The 12,792-nt window shown below is 42.8% G+C and overlaps 1 protein-coding gene across 2 annotated transcripts in view; it reads right to left on the bottom strand.

The window, feature by feature from the left end:
* Positions 1-12,792, bottom strand: part of PREX2 (phosphatidylinositol-3,4,5-trisphosphate dependent Rac exchange factor 2) — a 397,279-nt gene that overhangs the window by 30,702 nt on the left and 353,785 nt on the right. Inside the window, exon 38 of one of the 2 annotated variants that reach the window (XM_019527767.1) lies at positions 9,437-9,541. The exons of the other annotated variant lie outside the window; for it this stretch is intronic. Coding sequence (XP_019383312.1) covers positions 9,448-9,541 — 94 coding nt within the window. The 3' untranslated portion in view covers positions 9,437-9,447. Of the gene's footprint in view, positions 1-9,436; positions 9,542-12,792 lie in introns of those variants that run through there. 2 annotated transcript variants of the gene reach the window in all.

The raw sequence follows: 12,792 nt of genomic DNA, 5'->3' as shown, positions 1-12,792 counted from the left end.
GTTAGGGCGGCTAGGAGCTGGAACCAACTTCCAAGGGAAGTGGTGCTGGCCCCTACCCTGGGGGTCTTTAAGAAGAGGCTGGATGCCTACCTGGCTGGACTCATTTGAGTCCCGTTTCTCTTGTTGGGGTTTTTTGTTGTTCTCCCGCCCTGGCGGGGGGTCGGGCTAGAAGATCTACTAGGTCCCTTCCGACCCTTAATCTATGAATCTATGAATCTATGAATCTATGGCCCCAGGAGTTAGAACTGGCGTACAGGCTGGTAATTGAGCATCCCTGATTTAAATAATCAAGTCTATTTCCTTCCTTTTTTCAGAGAAAACAAGTCCTAACTCTTCACACCGAGCTAAAACAAAACAGATTCACAAAATCCCAATGCTGGCAGCCTAATTCCCACAGCTAAGTGTTTTTAATACCTAACTCACAACATCCTATTTTTTTATTAGACCACTTTAAACAACAATATTCAACAGCTCTGGGATTCATTTGTTTTTAAATAACTGCAACTTTGCTTGTTCACCTATTATTAGAAGGCAGCAAATCTATGGGATAGATATATGCATATATCAAAAAATATACACAGGCATCCTAGCTTTTATAAAGTTCTTGTTGAAAAAGAGGGAACAGATTGAAATTACTCAGGAATGGATTATTCGACAGCAACTTATTTAATGTCATTTGTCACTTTACAGGACAAAATAATTTGAATGTGTATAGTACCAACTGAGCTGCCACTCAGCAAACTGTATAGCTATGCTACTAGAGTTAAAAGAATCTAAATCATTAAATTAATTTCCATGTTTCAATTAGGGTTCAGGATATCCTATACTTACAGGTACATTGAAACATCAGTCATAAAATTCCTTGAATAGGAAAGATGTACTAAAACAAATTGGTTTAGTGTTACCTTATCAGTTCCTGCTGTTAGAAATGTCAAAATGAATGATATGCTGGTTACACGAACAGATATAATGGTGTACATTTGTTCTGTCTAATAAACTCAAATTTTAAAGTTTCTGATCAACATGAAACTCAATGACTCTGTTATTCTTTTGATGAATTTCCAATATATAAATTATGCTAGCCATACCTATATTTAACCAAATCTTAAATATAGGCATTTTTTATAAATACTTAACTTAACCCCTATCTTAAAACTACCTATATATATTTATATAAAGTAGTTAAAATGTTCGAACAAAGCTAGTTTGTCCTGAACGTCAGGTTTTAAGGTAGGTGTTTATAATTCCTAATGATGTTTCAGTAATTTATATTTATTCAGAAATATTATCTAAACAGAACAAAATAGACAAGAATAGACCTAAAATGATTTAATGATGACTGGAGTAGCAAATAATTAACATAAAGTGTACTGACACTCCCACTGGTGGTTCTCTGTCCAGTGTTCACTGACGGTTATGCCAGAACTTTTGCGTATTGCAAAAGGTCAAGCTTCCTGAAGACAGGTCATGTCTACATGTGCAAATGCTTTGGGGTGGATTTAGTCTAGAGTAATGGACTCTAGAGTAAATCTACCCTGGGCACGCATCTACACATGTGGGGAGGTGGGAGCAGATTTGCTGCTCATGGCAGCAAGTCTGCTCCCACCCCCACTGGCCCTGCCCTGGCCCTGTGCAGCAGCCAGGGGGAGCTGTAGACTCCCCCTGAGTGCTAGCCGATGGTCTGATAGGAAGCATGGGGCCAGGAGACAACTGTCTTTTGGTGAGGGCTGAGAGATTTCTCCCTGCCCCCAGGAGCTGCCTGCTGCCAGGGCAGACTCTGCCACTGAAGCCTCAGCAGAAACAATGTCCCCCTGCCCTGGCAGCAAAGCTCCCAGGCCCCACTCTGTAATCACAGAGTGGGGGCTGGGAGATGATTGTTGCCAGCCCCCACTCCATGATCATGAAGCCATGTTGGAAGATTCCTATCTCCCAGCCCCAGATCCATGATCACGGAGCAGGGGCTAGGAAATAATTGCAATTGCAGAACCAGGGCTGGGCGATAAGAATCTCCCAGCTTCTGCTCCATGATCGCAGAGCAGTGTCTGGGAGCTCCCTTCTGCTGGGGCAGGAGGACATTGTCTCCACCCAGGCTCCACTGGCAGAGCCTGCCCCAGTAGCAGGCAGCTCCTGGAGGTAGGGAGCAGTCTCCTGTCCCCTACTGCCTGGCTGACCAGGAGTACATTTGCTCCCCATTGGCCATCTACACATGTCATACTGCACAATAATTACTCCCAAGTAAATTTGTTACTTATATTTACAGGTAGAAAATTTACTCATGGTTAGAGAAAATTACTGTGCAGTTAGCAATTGCATGTGTAGACAGTGACACTTACTGCACTGCAATTTGTTCTCATCTCAAGTAAAGTTTCTCATGTACATGTGCCCACATTGACCTAAAAGAGCCAACTCAAGTTTCAGGATTCCTCAGTAACACTATTTAAAATGAAACAAGCAAACACAACCGTCAACACTTTTAGCTGATGTTGCAGAAAAGCTTAAGCATATACCATCGTCTTAATTCAGAAAGGCAGGTTTTATTTAGAGCATAATAATGCCATTCATCTCATATGATCCAGGGCTGAAATTTTACAGACTATGAGTTCTGTTTTTCTTTGTTGGAAAAGGAGTTGGGGTAATAGCCAGTTCTTAGAAATAAAAGTTAACAGGTAAAATACTAAAAAAAATGCCCATTAAGAAAAGATACAGTTCAGTGAAATACATGGAACAGGCTAGCCACCTAGTTTTAATATTCCTTCCTTCCTTTGCCCCAGAATCTAATGACAGTAGGGTCCAGTCATATACTATACTTTAATGCAGTGGGAAAAAAACACCTACAATTGTTATTTTAAAGAGATAATATGAAGAGGTTGCAGCTGGAACCCCGCAGTGGTCTGTACTGAATTTGGTGCTGCTAAATACTTTTACTTGTATGACTGACTTGAACATGGCAAAAGAGAGTATACTGATCAAATCTGCAAATGACATGAAACAAGGAGTTTGAAACACTTTGGCAAATAGGATTATAATAAAAAGGGATTTTGATGAACTAGAGAACTGAACTATTGACAACAAAATGAAATTCGATAAAATACAAGTTCAAGGTGGTACACCTAGGGAAGAAAAAACTAATATAAAAATAAGGGGGATAGTTGAGTGGGCTGTGGCACTGCTGAGAGGGGTTGTGTGGATCACAAACTCAAAATAATTCATCAATGTGATGCTGTTGCAAGAAAAGTAAATTAAATTTTGGGTTACATTAGCAAAAGCATTATATATGGCAGACACAGGAGTTTATAGAGTAATCTATATGCTACTGGTAAGAGCTTAGCTAGTTTCAGCTTGGACCACTGCATTTTAAGAAGGATGTAAAGGATTTTTACTGGAAATGATTCAGAGGCAAGTAACAAAATTGATAAAGAGGTTAGAATGCAACCTTATCAGCAGGGATCCTGGTTTTCTCTGATAAAAAAAATCCCCAATTTTCAGATTTAAAAAAGGAACCCCAAATCCACATTTTTCCATGATTAAAATGAAATACGACTAATATATATGTGTGTGTGTGTGTACACACACACACACACACACACACACATAGTGGTGTTTCATTTTAATCACAGGAAAATGTGGATTTTAGGGCTTTTTTTTTTAATCTGAGAATTGGGGATTTTTTTTATTCGAGAAAACTAGGATCCCTGCTTATCAGAAAGGCTAGGAACAGACATTCAAAAAGCCTGAGCCTGAACTGATTCAATCTCTGCAGGTTAGTCTAACCTGGCTAGGCTGAACTGGTCTGTAATCACACAGACATCCTCCTCTCTGGACTGAAGAAATGCCTGCATATGCTTGCAGTGGCTCAAGCTAGAAGCTGGTAGGAGCTAGAGCAGCCCTCCCTTCCAAGTGCTGAGCTGAGGGGGGGGCAAGACCAGTCTGCAGCAGGACGTACTAATTAGGGAGGGGTGTCCCTCCCCCTGTCCATAGCAGCCCAGCAGGGAGTTGATAACACAGTGTTTATCATCTCTAACTCAGTGTTTATCAGTCCATTAAGAAAACAAGAGCCCCTCTCTCTCATTAGTTCAAGCTCTCCTGAAACAACTTTTCCAAGGAAGGAAGGGAGGGATATTACCAGCTACCTGTTGATTAGCTCCAAAAAACCCTAAGCAGACACCATCCTGTCTGCCTTTGTCTTGTCTCCCACAGCATGGACTGGAGCCAGCAAGTGGTATGCTAGAGGTGGCTGTGTAAGGCAGAGGGGAGGGGGGAATCCCTGTTTGAACAGCGAGTGGTGAGGATGGGGAGCAGGAGGAAGCCAGGCAGACACTGTTGTGTCTTCCCTCTCTGCCAGACCTGCAGCCAAGGAGCAGAGGGGAGGGGCCAACTCTGCTGGGCTGGAGCAGAGCCTTGCCTAGCAAAGCATCTGGGATGCTGGGGGACTCTAATTTAACTTAAACCAGGAAGGGGTCTGGGACAGACATTGCATAAACTGGTTTGAACCAAATCAGTTAAGTCTGATACTACATTTAACCAAGTATATCTCAAACTGGTTTCAGCCATTTTCGAAGTGGTTGATGTGCACTGAACATCTGTTCTGTTACAGGTTTAAATCAGTTTCTGCTCACTTAAACCAGTTTATGTGTAATTTCTGTCCCTCACCAAGAGGTTGAATGAACAGGCATGTTTACTTTGGAGAAAAGGAGGTTAATAGGAGGAACAAAAAACTTTTCATATATTTGTAAATCTGCCTAGCCACTGCAGGTAGGAGAAGAGACAATGGGTTTAAACTAGAGCAAAGCAAATTTAAGATTTGAAATTTAAGATAGATTAAGTCTCAGACAAACTTCTTAACTGTAAGAACAAGCTAGAAACAAACTGCTTAGACAAGCTATAGACCAGAGGTAGCCAACCTTTTTGAATGTGGGGCCGGATCATGAAATTTTATCACCCAGTGGGCTGGCAGGAGCAGGCGCTCACACAGCCTGTCCAGTCCGGCTGCAGCCTGGGGGCACAGGACTGAAAGGGTGCTGCCTGACAGCACCATGTCCTCCCTGCCACCTGGGCTGCCTTGAGGATGCTCCCACACCTGGGCACCTGGGCTCAGCAGACAGGGAGATATGTGGGAACTCTACAGAGGGGTGCAGGATGTGTAGAGATACCCCCCTGCTCCCTCTCCCCCGGGGCAGCCCAAGCTCGAGCCCAAGTGGCAGGGGTCCCTCCCTCCCCAGGTCCAGTCAATAAATTACTTAACTGTATACAGATTTATTATTACAACAAAACCATTAAAGGGTAAGGACATAAATTATATATATAGGTACAAATTTACAAAACAATAAACCCTATAATACACACACACGCACACACGCACAGATATACACACACAGATATACACACACATCCAGTTATCATTTAAAATACAGATGAACAACAGAACAAACCAGACCAAAGCATATTGATCAGGCAACCTTATAACTCTATTCATATACAAACTATTACTTCAAATTATTCACATAAACTGTAAGGCACAGTCCACAAGTATAATCAGCAGTCCTTAGAGTACCTGGGTGCCCTCCAGGGCAGGGGCCCTACTCCCAAGGTACCACTACAGAAAAGGAAGTGGGGGGAAAAAGGAAAGGAAGACCCCAAAGATTCCTAAGCTCCCCCGCTATCAGCCAGGAGCAGCCCATGTGGTGCCCCTTCACAACCCTCGGGGGGTCCCTCCCTTGTGGGGACCCTCTCTCCAGGGTAACTTACTATTCCACAGTCCCGCCTCCTGTTCTCAAGGTCAAGCTCTGTTCCCTGCCAGATTTTCCTACTGCCTGACTCTGCTGCCGCTGTCCTGGCTTAGGGCCACATGCACCGCTGTGACGCTTCGCCTTGTGCTGGGGTTGGAGGCCTGGACAGCCTTGTGCAGCACCGGGGCTTGGTCTGTTCCTGGACTCTCTGGGCAGCAGCATCTGCACTAAACTGCTGCCCTGTGTCAGCAGCTGTAGACCCAAGCCACCTCAAGTGGCTCCCAGGATCTCTCACCCTCCATGCAGTCCCTCCTGCACTGAGCTCTCAGCCTTGTTCTGGGGGCTGAGGACCTGAGCCGCCTCAAGGGCTCCAAAGATCCTGCTCTGTGCACTGGCCTGTGCACCATGTCTCTGGCCACACACCAGAGGTTGCAGACCTGAGCCACCTCACGCAGCTCCCAGGGTCTGGACGTCATGCACCATGCTGTGCACCGAGAGCCTAACTGCTGGAGCCATACCACGCTCCCCACAGATGGAAGTCTTCAGGGGCTCTTCCTGGGCTACTGCTGAGCCCTGCTGAGTAGCTCTCCTCAGCTCTTCTAAACCCCGCTCTTCTCTCTTCTCAGTCCCCAGTGCATCTCTCCTTTTGCTGGGCATGCAGCTCCTTTTATATGCTCCAGGGTTCCGCCTCTGAAATCTTCCGGACCTGACAGTTTGCAGTCTTCAATCAGGTCCAGGGGAGCTCTTCTCCCCCTCCCCTCAGGAAACGGGTGTGATGTTATTTCTCTTGCTGCCTCCTGATTGGTGGATGGGCTCCACCAATCAAAACAGCAGGATCTCAAGCCTGGGATTCAACCCAAGCGCTGAAAGGTAAGCCTGCTACATGTATACATGCAGCAAGACTGCTCTGATGCACAGTAATTACATCATGTTAGAGCAGACTCAATTTTGCTTGTTCCCCTATTATTAGAAGGCAGCAAAGCTACTGAATAGATATATACATATATTTAAAAATATATACAGACATCCTAGCTTTTATAATGCTCTTGTTGAAAAAGAGGCAACAGATTAAAATTACTGCTGCCTGACCCCAGAACCCTTCCCCAGGCCCCTTTCCCAACAGGTCATTGGCTGCTGCCTGGCCAGGGCTGCTGCAGGGAGGGAGAGCCCAGACCCCTCTCCCTGCTGCTCCCCCCTGACCTGGGCTGCACTGTGGTACAGCCTGGCATGGGCAGCTGCAGGGAAAAAGACCCAAGAGCCCTTCCCCTGCATCTCCCCTGCCACCCCTTGCACCAAGCAGCAGCACACCTTTGCTTGGGCAGGGCTGCTGTGAGGGGCAGGGAGACCCTGGAGCCCTTCCCCCACAATCCCCCCAGCTGGGCTATGGTGCACCATAGGTCTGGGGTGGCTGCAGAGACAGAAATCCCCTTTCCAGCTCCCCCATCCCCAGCAAGGCTGTGCACTGGGTTGAAATCAGAAGCTGTTACTCAGTGACAGCTGGGAGTGTAGGGCCAGCCCAGGTTCAGACAGAGCAAAGGAGCTTTGCCTGAGTCTAAAGCACAGCCCTATGGAACACCACCTGGGATGGCGATGATTGCGTTCTAAATTAATCCTGTGTATCTGGCACAGACACTCAATAAAGTACACAAAGTGCTTTAGGTTAGTACTTATCCATCAAGAGTTAATTTAGGGTGCGATCTTCCATTTTTAACGTGGTCTAAGAGCCATGAACACCTGTTCAGTTGCAACTTTAGAGCACTTTCTGCCTGCTTAATGCACAATATGTGTAACATCTGTACCTACCCCATGTGTTTATGAGCTAAGACAGGAAACTAAGTTCTTTTTTTTTCTGAAAGCATAAAACAATTATTATGAAGAACCTGGTAAACATGCATGCTTGATTAAACACAATTCCAAAGAGAAGGTTATTAAGTTCCTACTGATGGCCAAAACCCAATGACATATGTAAAGGGCTGAATGCATGTATATTTATAAATAGTCATATCTGAGACCTAAACTGCCCTGTTTTGTAGCTTTTAAGGTTATCATCTTGGAAGTAAACCCATACACTGAGATTTCTTTAGGTTTCTTAGACTTAAAATTTTCCTATTTTGTGATGAAAAACACACCTTGAAGACAACTTGTGATGGACAAAGACACCTGCTCTTTCCTATAATTTCTAACTTGGAAAATTGCTTATATCAATCAGTTACTATTTCAAAAAATAAAATTTGTGTGAAAGTTTCAAATTCTTTTGAGGCTCTAAATACTGGAGAAAAGAAATATTGTAGCAACTGAAAAGCCAGAACCTGGTTCTACAGGAAGATCTGAGGGAAGTGAGTATCAACCTTGCCAGTTAAACATTTATTATAATACACAGCACTGAAGGGAAGTAAAGTGGAATTAATTTCAGAAGTCACCTGTTTGGAATCATCAGTCAGTCCATTTTCATGTATTTTTCTGCATTTCATATTTATATATTAAACAGAATGGTGCTTTTGTTTATGTGAGCTTGTAATACAAGTGACCATCATCATTCCTAACATGCATATTAAAAATAAACAAAACAAAAATGTGGAGAGCTACATGGAAAGGAAATATTAAAACAAAATTGTTACAGCTTTATAAACTGCTTGCTTCTTGTCAGTGTGTTGTTTATGGCCGCTTGTAGATGACACTTTTTCGTGGGTTTAAAGTGGGTTAAACGCCTTTTGCACTGCTTTAATGGCATTGCTGTTTGCACATTCGGTGGCGTATTGCACATTAATTCCAGTCGCTGTAGCATATTCAGCAATGTAATGCATTTTAAAGGACTTCAGGATGTAGCAAATGTCTTCGGGGTGCTGCAAAGTAAAACACCTCTGAGGAGTTTTAGTTTCCTACCCTACAGCCATGGAGGGAAGCACCAGGCTCAGTGAGGCTCAGGTGTTGTGCAGGCAGACCATGCAGGCAATCCGGCAGCAGCCCAGGAAGGCAGGATCCACAGAAGGGAAAAAAAAATGGTGAGTCTGATCTTTTTTTTTTCCCCAGAGCCTGCTTGTCTGCCTGAGCTGTGCGGGGGCCTGGTGCTTTCCTCCATGGCTGCGGTGCCCCCTGGGACTGCCCAAGCTGGGTGGGTGCCACCTGGGGGAAGGCTGCTGCTGCCGCGGAGGGAAGCACCATCCCCCGTCTGCAGCTCAGGGATTGCTCTGCCCACCAGCAGCTCAGTCTCCCCTCCCTGCCGCAGGAGAGGCAGGTAAGGATCAGGCTCCCACATGGGTACATGACACGGGGGTTTACTTCACCCTAAATTGAAGCATTGTTTTTAAACTACTGCTTCAGTTTAGGGAGAATTAAACCCCCATATTGTCTATAAATGCCCTATGTGGTCTTAAAAGTCATATACCTACATATCTAATGATGGTAATATAAATGCCTTTGAATGGTAACTACCATTCAGCTACCTTAAATATGTATAATATGAGAAAAAGGAAATTTACTTCTGTCCTAGCAGACAAAAGATCATGAAAATACATTAAAATTAACTGGAGGCAGGGTTAGTAAAATCTCCAAAGAAATAATGAAAAATAAGGAAGGAAGGGGAGTAATATTAAGATTTAGATCCTACTATTTCTTTGAAAGGACAGAATAATCCTACAATGCATACTCACACCAATATATACTTACTCATGCAAGTAGTCCTATTAAATTTAACAGGCCTACTTACATGATCAAGGGTTACTCAGCATAAGCCTGAATTGCAGAATTTGGTCCCAAGACAATCTCTTTGCAGCACAGATTCACTGAGGTCAGAGTAAATTTCTGCAGACAAATTTCTAAAACAAATCAGGTAAAAATGGGAGCAGTTAAGATACGGAGAACTGAAATACTGTATAAAATGCCTTTAAATTTTCACATATATTCAGTTTAATGTGATCTGAGTTTAGAGATATATCCAGATTGATGGCTTAGTGATGGAGCTCTGCATTGCTCTGTGGGAGATTTGGGTTTTCTATCCAGGCCTAGCCTCTCACTCACTGAGCTTTCAGAAGCTCCCAGTTTCAGGATACAGTACAATCAACTGTTGGCAGAAGCTGCCTGGTTGCTCATCAGAGCTTCTGCTAGCCTGAATCCCACAGCTCAAAGGACAGCGGCAATAATGAGTTATTTTCTAGAGGAAATTAAAACACAGAAAAAAATTAAAGGAGTAAAAATATCTTCATGGGTCTCTTTCAGACTGCAAAGGCCATCTCTCTTCTCTATCTTCTAGAAAACACACTTTTACATAAATTCAAAGAAGTATATTGTCTGGATGCTTTAATTAATTTCAGTTTGTATTTCTGCTAGTCTCCAATTTGACTTCTGCAGCTGCTGCACCTACTTTAATCCTGGCATGGGTTTGTATAGCGCAGTCTGTCTCCTCTCTCTGGATCAGGAGCTGGCATCATGATTCAATAAAATTTAAAAGTGCCTTTGATCATCTACATTTCTACAGACTGATTACAACTTCAAATAAAATGAATACAGGCAAAGAAACCATAATGCCATTCACTGGAGGATAGACAATTGGCAGGTAGAATTTCACCATCTTAAATTTTACTAGATTTAATTAGAAGACTGTATCTGGGCATGATAAAAAAAGGCAAATTAGAAATTACAAATGTGTGATGTCTGAGATTGGCATTTCCTTTTATTCCTGATTGATGAATCTGCACAGCACAAATTAATTTTATGACAAATTATGGGAAGTTTGTAGTACATGTGACACATAACAGTGAAGGTTAAAAGGTACTTATTTCTTCATCCTTCTTCTTCAGCTGATTGAAATATATTTGAAAAAGACTTCTGTCTGGGACAGATATAGGATTTCAGGCTATAATGTAAACTTGGAAGCATACTGTCATCATAAAAATCAAGCAAAGCAATAACCAGCAATTCCAAATCCCCAGTATTATCTTGCATATGGGAATGCAAATACAAACCCTGTCAAGATGTTTTAGCTTAAGACAGTGTAAAAAGCAATTTAAATTTGGATCACAAAGAGATTAGAAACCAAAGCACTTCTAATGTTGAAAAGGCTACAAGAGATACTGACAAAACAACCACAGACCAGAGTCTCGTGGTTTTCAACCTATTCCACGCTGATAAGGACACACAGGATTTCCATCCCACACTAACTGGGATTTAGCTGGAACTCCCCTCCTGTCAAGTAGCAACTATGTGGCTCAATTATCAATTCTAGAAACGGAGTTTTCTTCCAAGATTGCAGATTAAGATGAAATTTTACTGTACCAGAAGAAGAGCACAAACATTTGCCCCTACTCTCATGTCTGCTTAACTGTTGCACCAAATCAAGGCCTGAGGCATTTTGAAGGAAAGGTTAGATCTGCTCTGTTTTGCCATTAGGGAATTGCTCCTCCTACTGAAATTTGTCTGTATAATCTGAATCATCCTGGTTATTTCCACCATGGCTTCTCAACATGAAGTAGCAAGAATGGAGCCAGAGACTTGAGACTAGGAGAATGTCAGTATATTCAGTTCTTGGGTGTAGAGAGAAGTGCATCACGGCTAGGCTAGGAGAGGGAGTAAGATGTAACACATAATTACTTGACCTCTTTCCCTCAGCTTTGAATCCTAAGGACAAACGTGGTTATTCGTCAAATTTTCACACACAATGCAAACTTGTGACAGTGACTGATAACCCATTTCTTACTGCTTTTTAAAAAACTAAAAGACTATCTATCTAGCTTTATCACTTTAATGAGACATCAAGATTCACTCCTCATACCATTAATGTACTATTTTAATTTTCAAAGACTGAGCCATAAACATTCCCAGCAAGACCCTGAACTCTGGGTACTGTGAAATCTGTAATTCACTACTTTGTCCTTGAGAAACTATATTAAACCCTTTAATTGATACGGGTAGTTCCCTTATTTCCTTCATGAATAAAGGCAGTCAGGAAGCTTGTGTTAATAGAAAGATGAAAAAATAATACTACCTTAAACAAAGGTTCAATGGTGCTGAGTTCAGGCACTGTAAAGATGTATCCATGTTTTTATGGATAAAGGTACAGGAGACCCTCACCATTCATGGGGGATATGTTTTCATATCCCCCACGAATGGCAAAATCCATGAATAAGGCACTGCATTTATGTACGCTGTCTGCATTCATGAATGCAATGCCTCCGGTGGCTGGGGGGTGGGAGTGCCAGTAATGGTGGGAGTGCAGCGGCGGCAGCAGGAGCACGGCGGCAGTGGCAGGAATGAGGTGGCAGCGGTGGGAGCCCACCAGCAGCAAGTGTGGAGCTCCTGAGGAGCAACTTTAAGTGTATTTAAAATGCAGGTTTGGCATTCATGAATATTTGAAAGCATGAATGCCGAACCCACGAATAGAGATGGTTTCCTGTACTGACTTTCTACTTTACATAGGATGCCCTGATAAATCTTTTAAATTCCAGATGGAAGCCTATACATGAGCCATTTCACTCCACCTCTCACTGCTCCTAAAACAGTCTTATGGTCTTAAAAAATCCTCTGAGTCTGACTCAAACCTTTAGTTTGGATCAGTATACTTAATGAAACATTTTATAATTTATGCCCTTGAATGAATGCTTACTCTGAGGGAAGAATTCATCATGAATATTTTATTCAAAATTCTGCCTTTCTGTTGTGGATGGTCTGCAAACAGCTTATGATTTTATCAGATCTACTTCCATTATTTGAAATTATTCAGCAAACAGTTCTTGACCTGTACAATGTTCTTGACCTCTAAAATATTCATTAGCGGTTCATTTTGAGTGCTAAATATTCAGATTGTTTTGACTCAGATCAGATGATAGCTTTTTCACACAAATATGTTTGCAAATGCAGAATTCATCTGTGCCTTTCCAACAATGTTCATTTCTGCACAGGGCGTGCCTACACATGCATTTACTCTGGCTTAAATTTACTATGAAGTAAATTATTGAGCAGTAAGTGGGAATAGGCTAGTGTCTATACATGCAGGCAACCCAGGACTAAATTTAGTCCCAGGTCAGAGTAGCCTGCCATGTGCCCCTGTGGACACCGGGGGGGGGGGGGGGGG

This window comes from Gavialis gangeticus, unplaced genomic scaffold, assembly GCF_001723915.1.
Source record: "Gavialis gangeticus isolate Ggan-Ray unplaced genomic scaffold, GavGan_comp1, whole genome shotgun sequence".
NCBI classification, from domain to species: Eukaryota; Metazoa; Chordata; order Crocodylia; family Gavialidae; genus Gavialis; species Gavialis gangeticus.
Note: the sequence above shows the minus strand (reverse complement) of the source record. Positions and strands in the feature narration are given on the sequence as shown.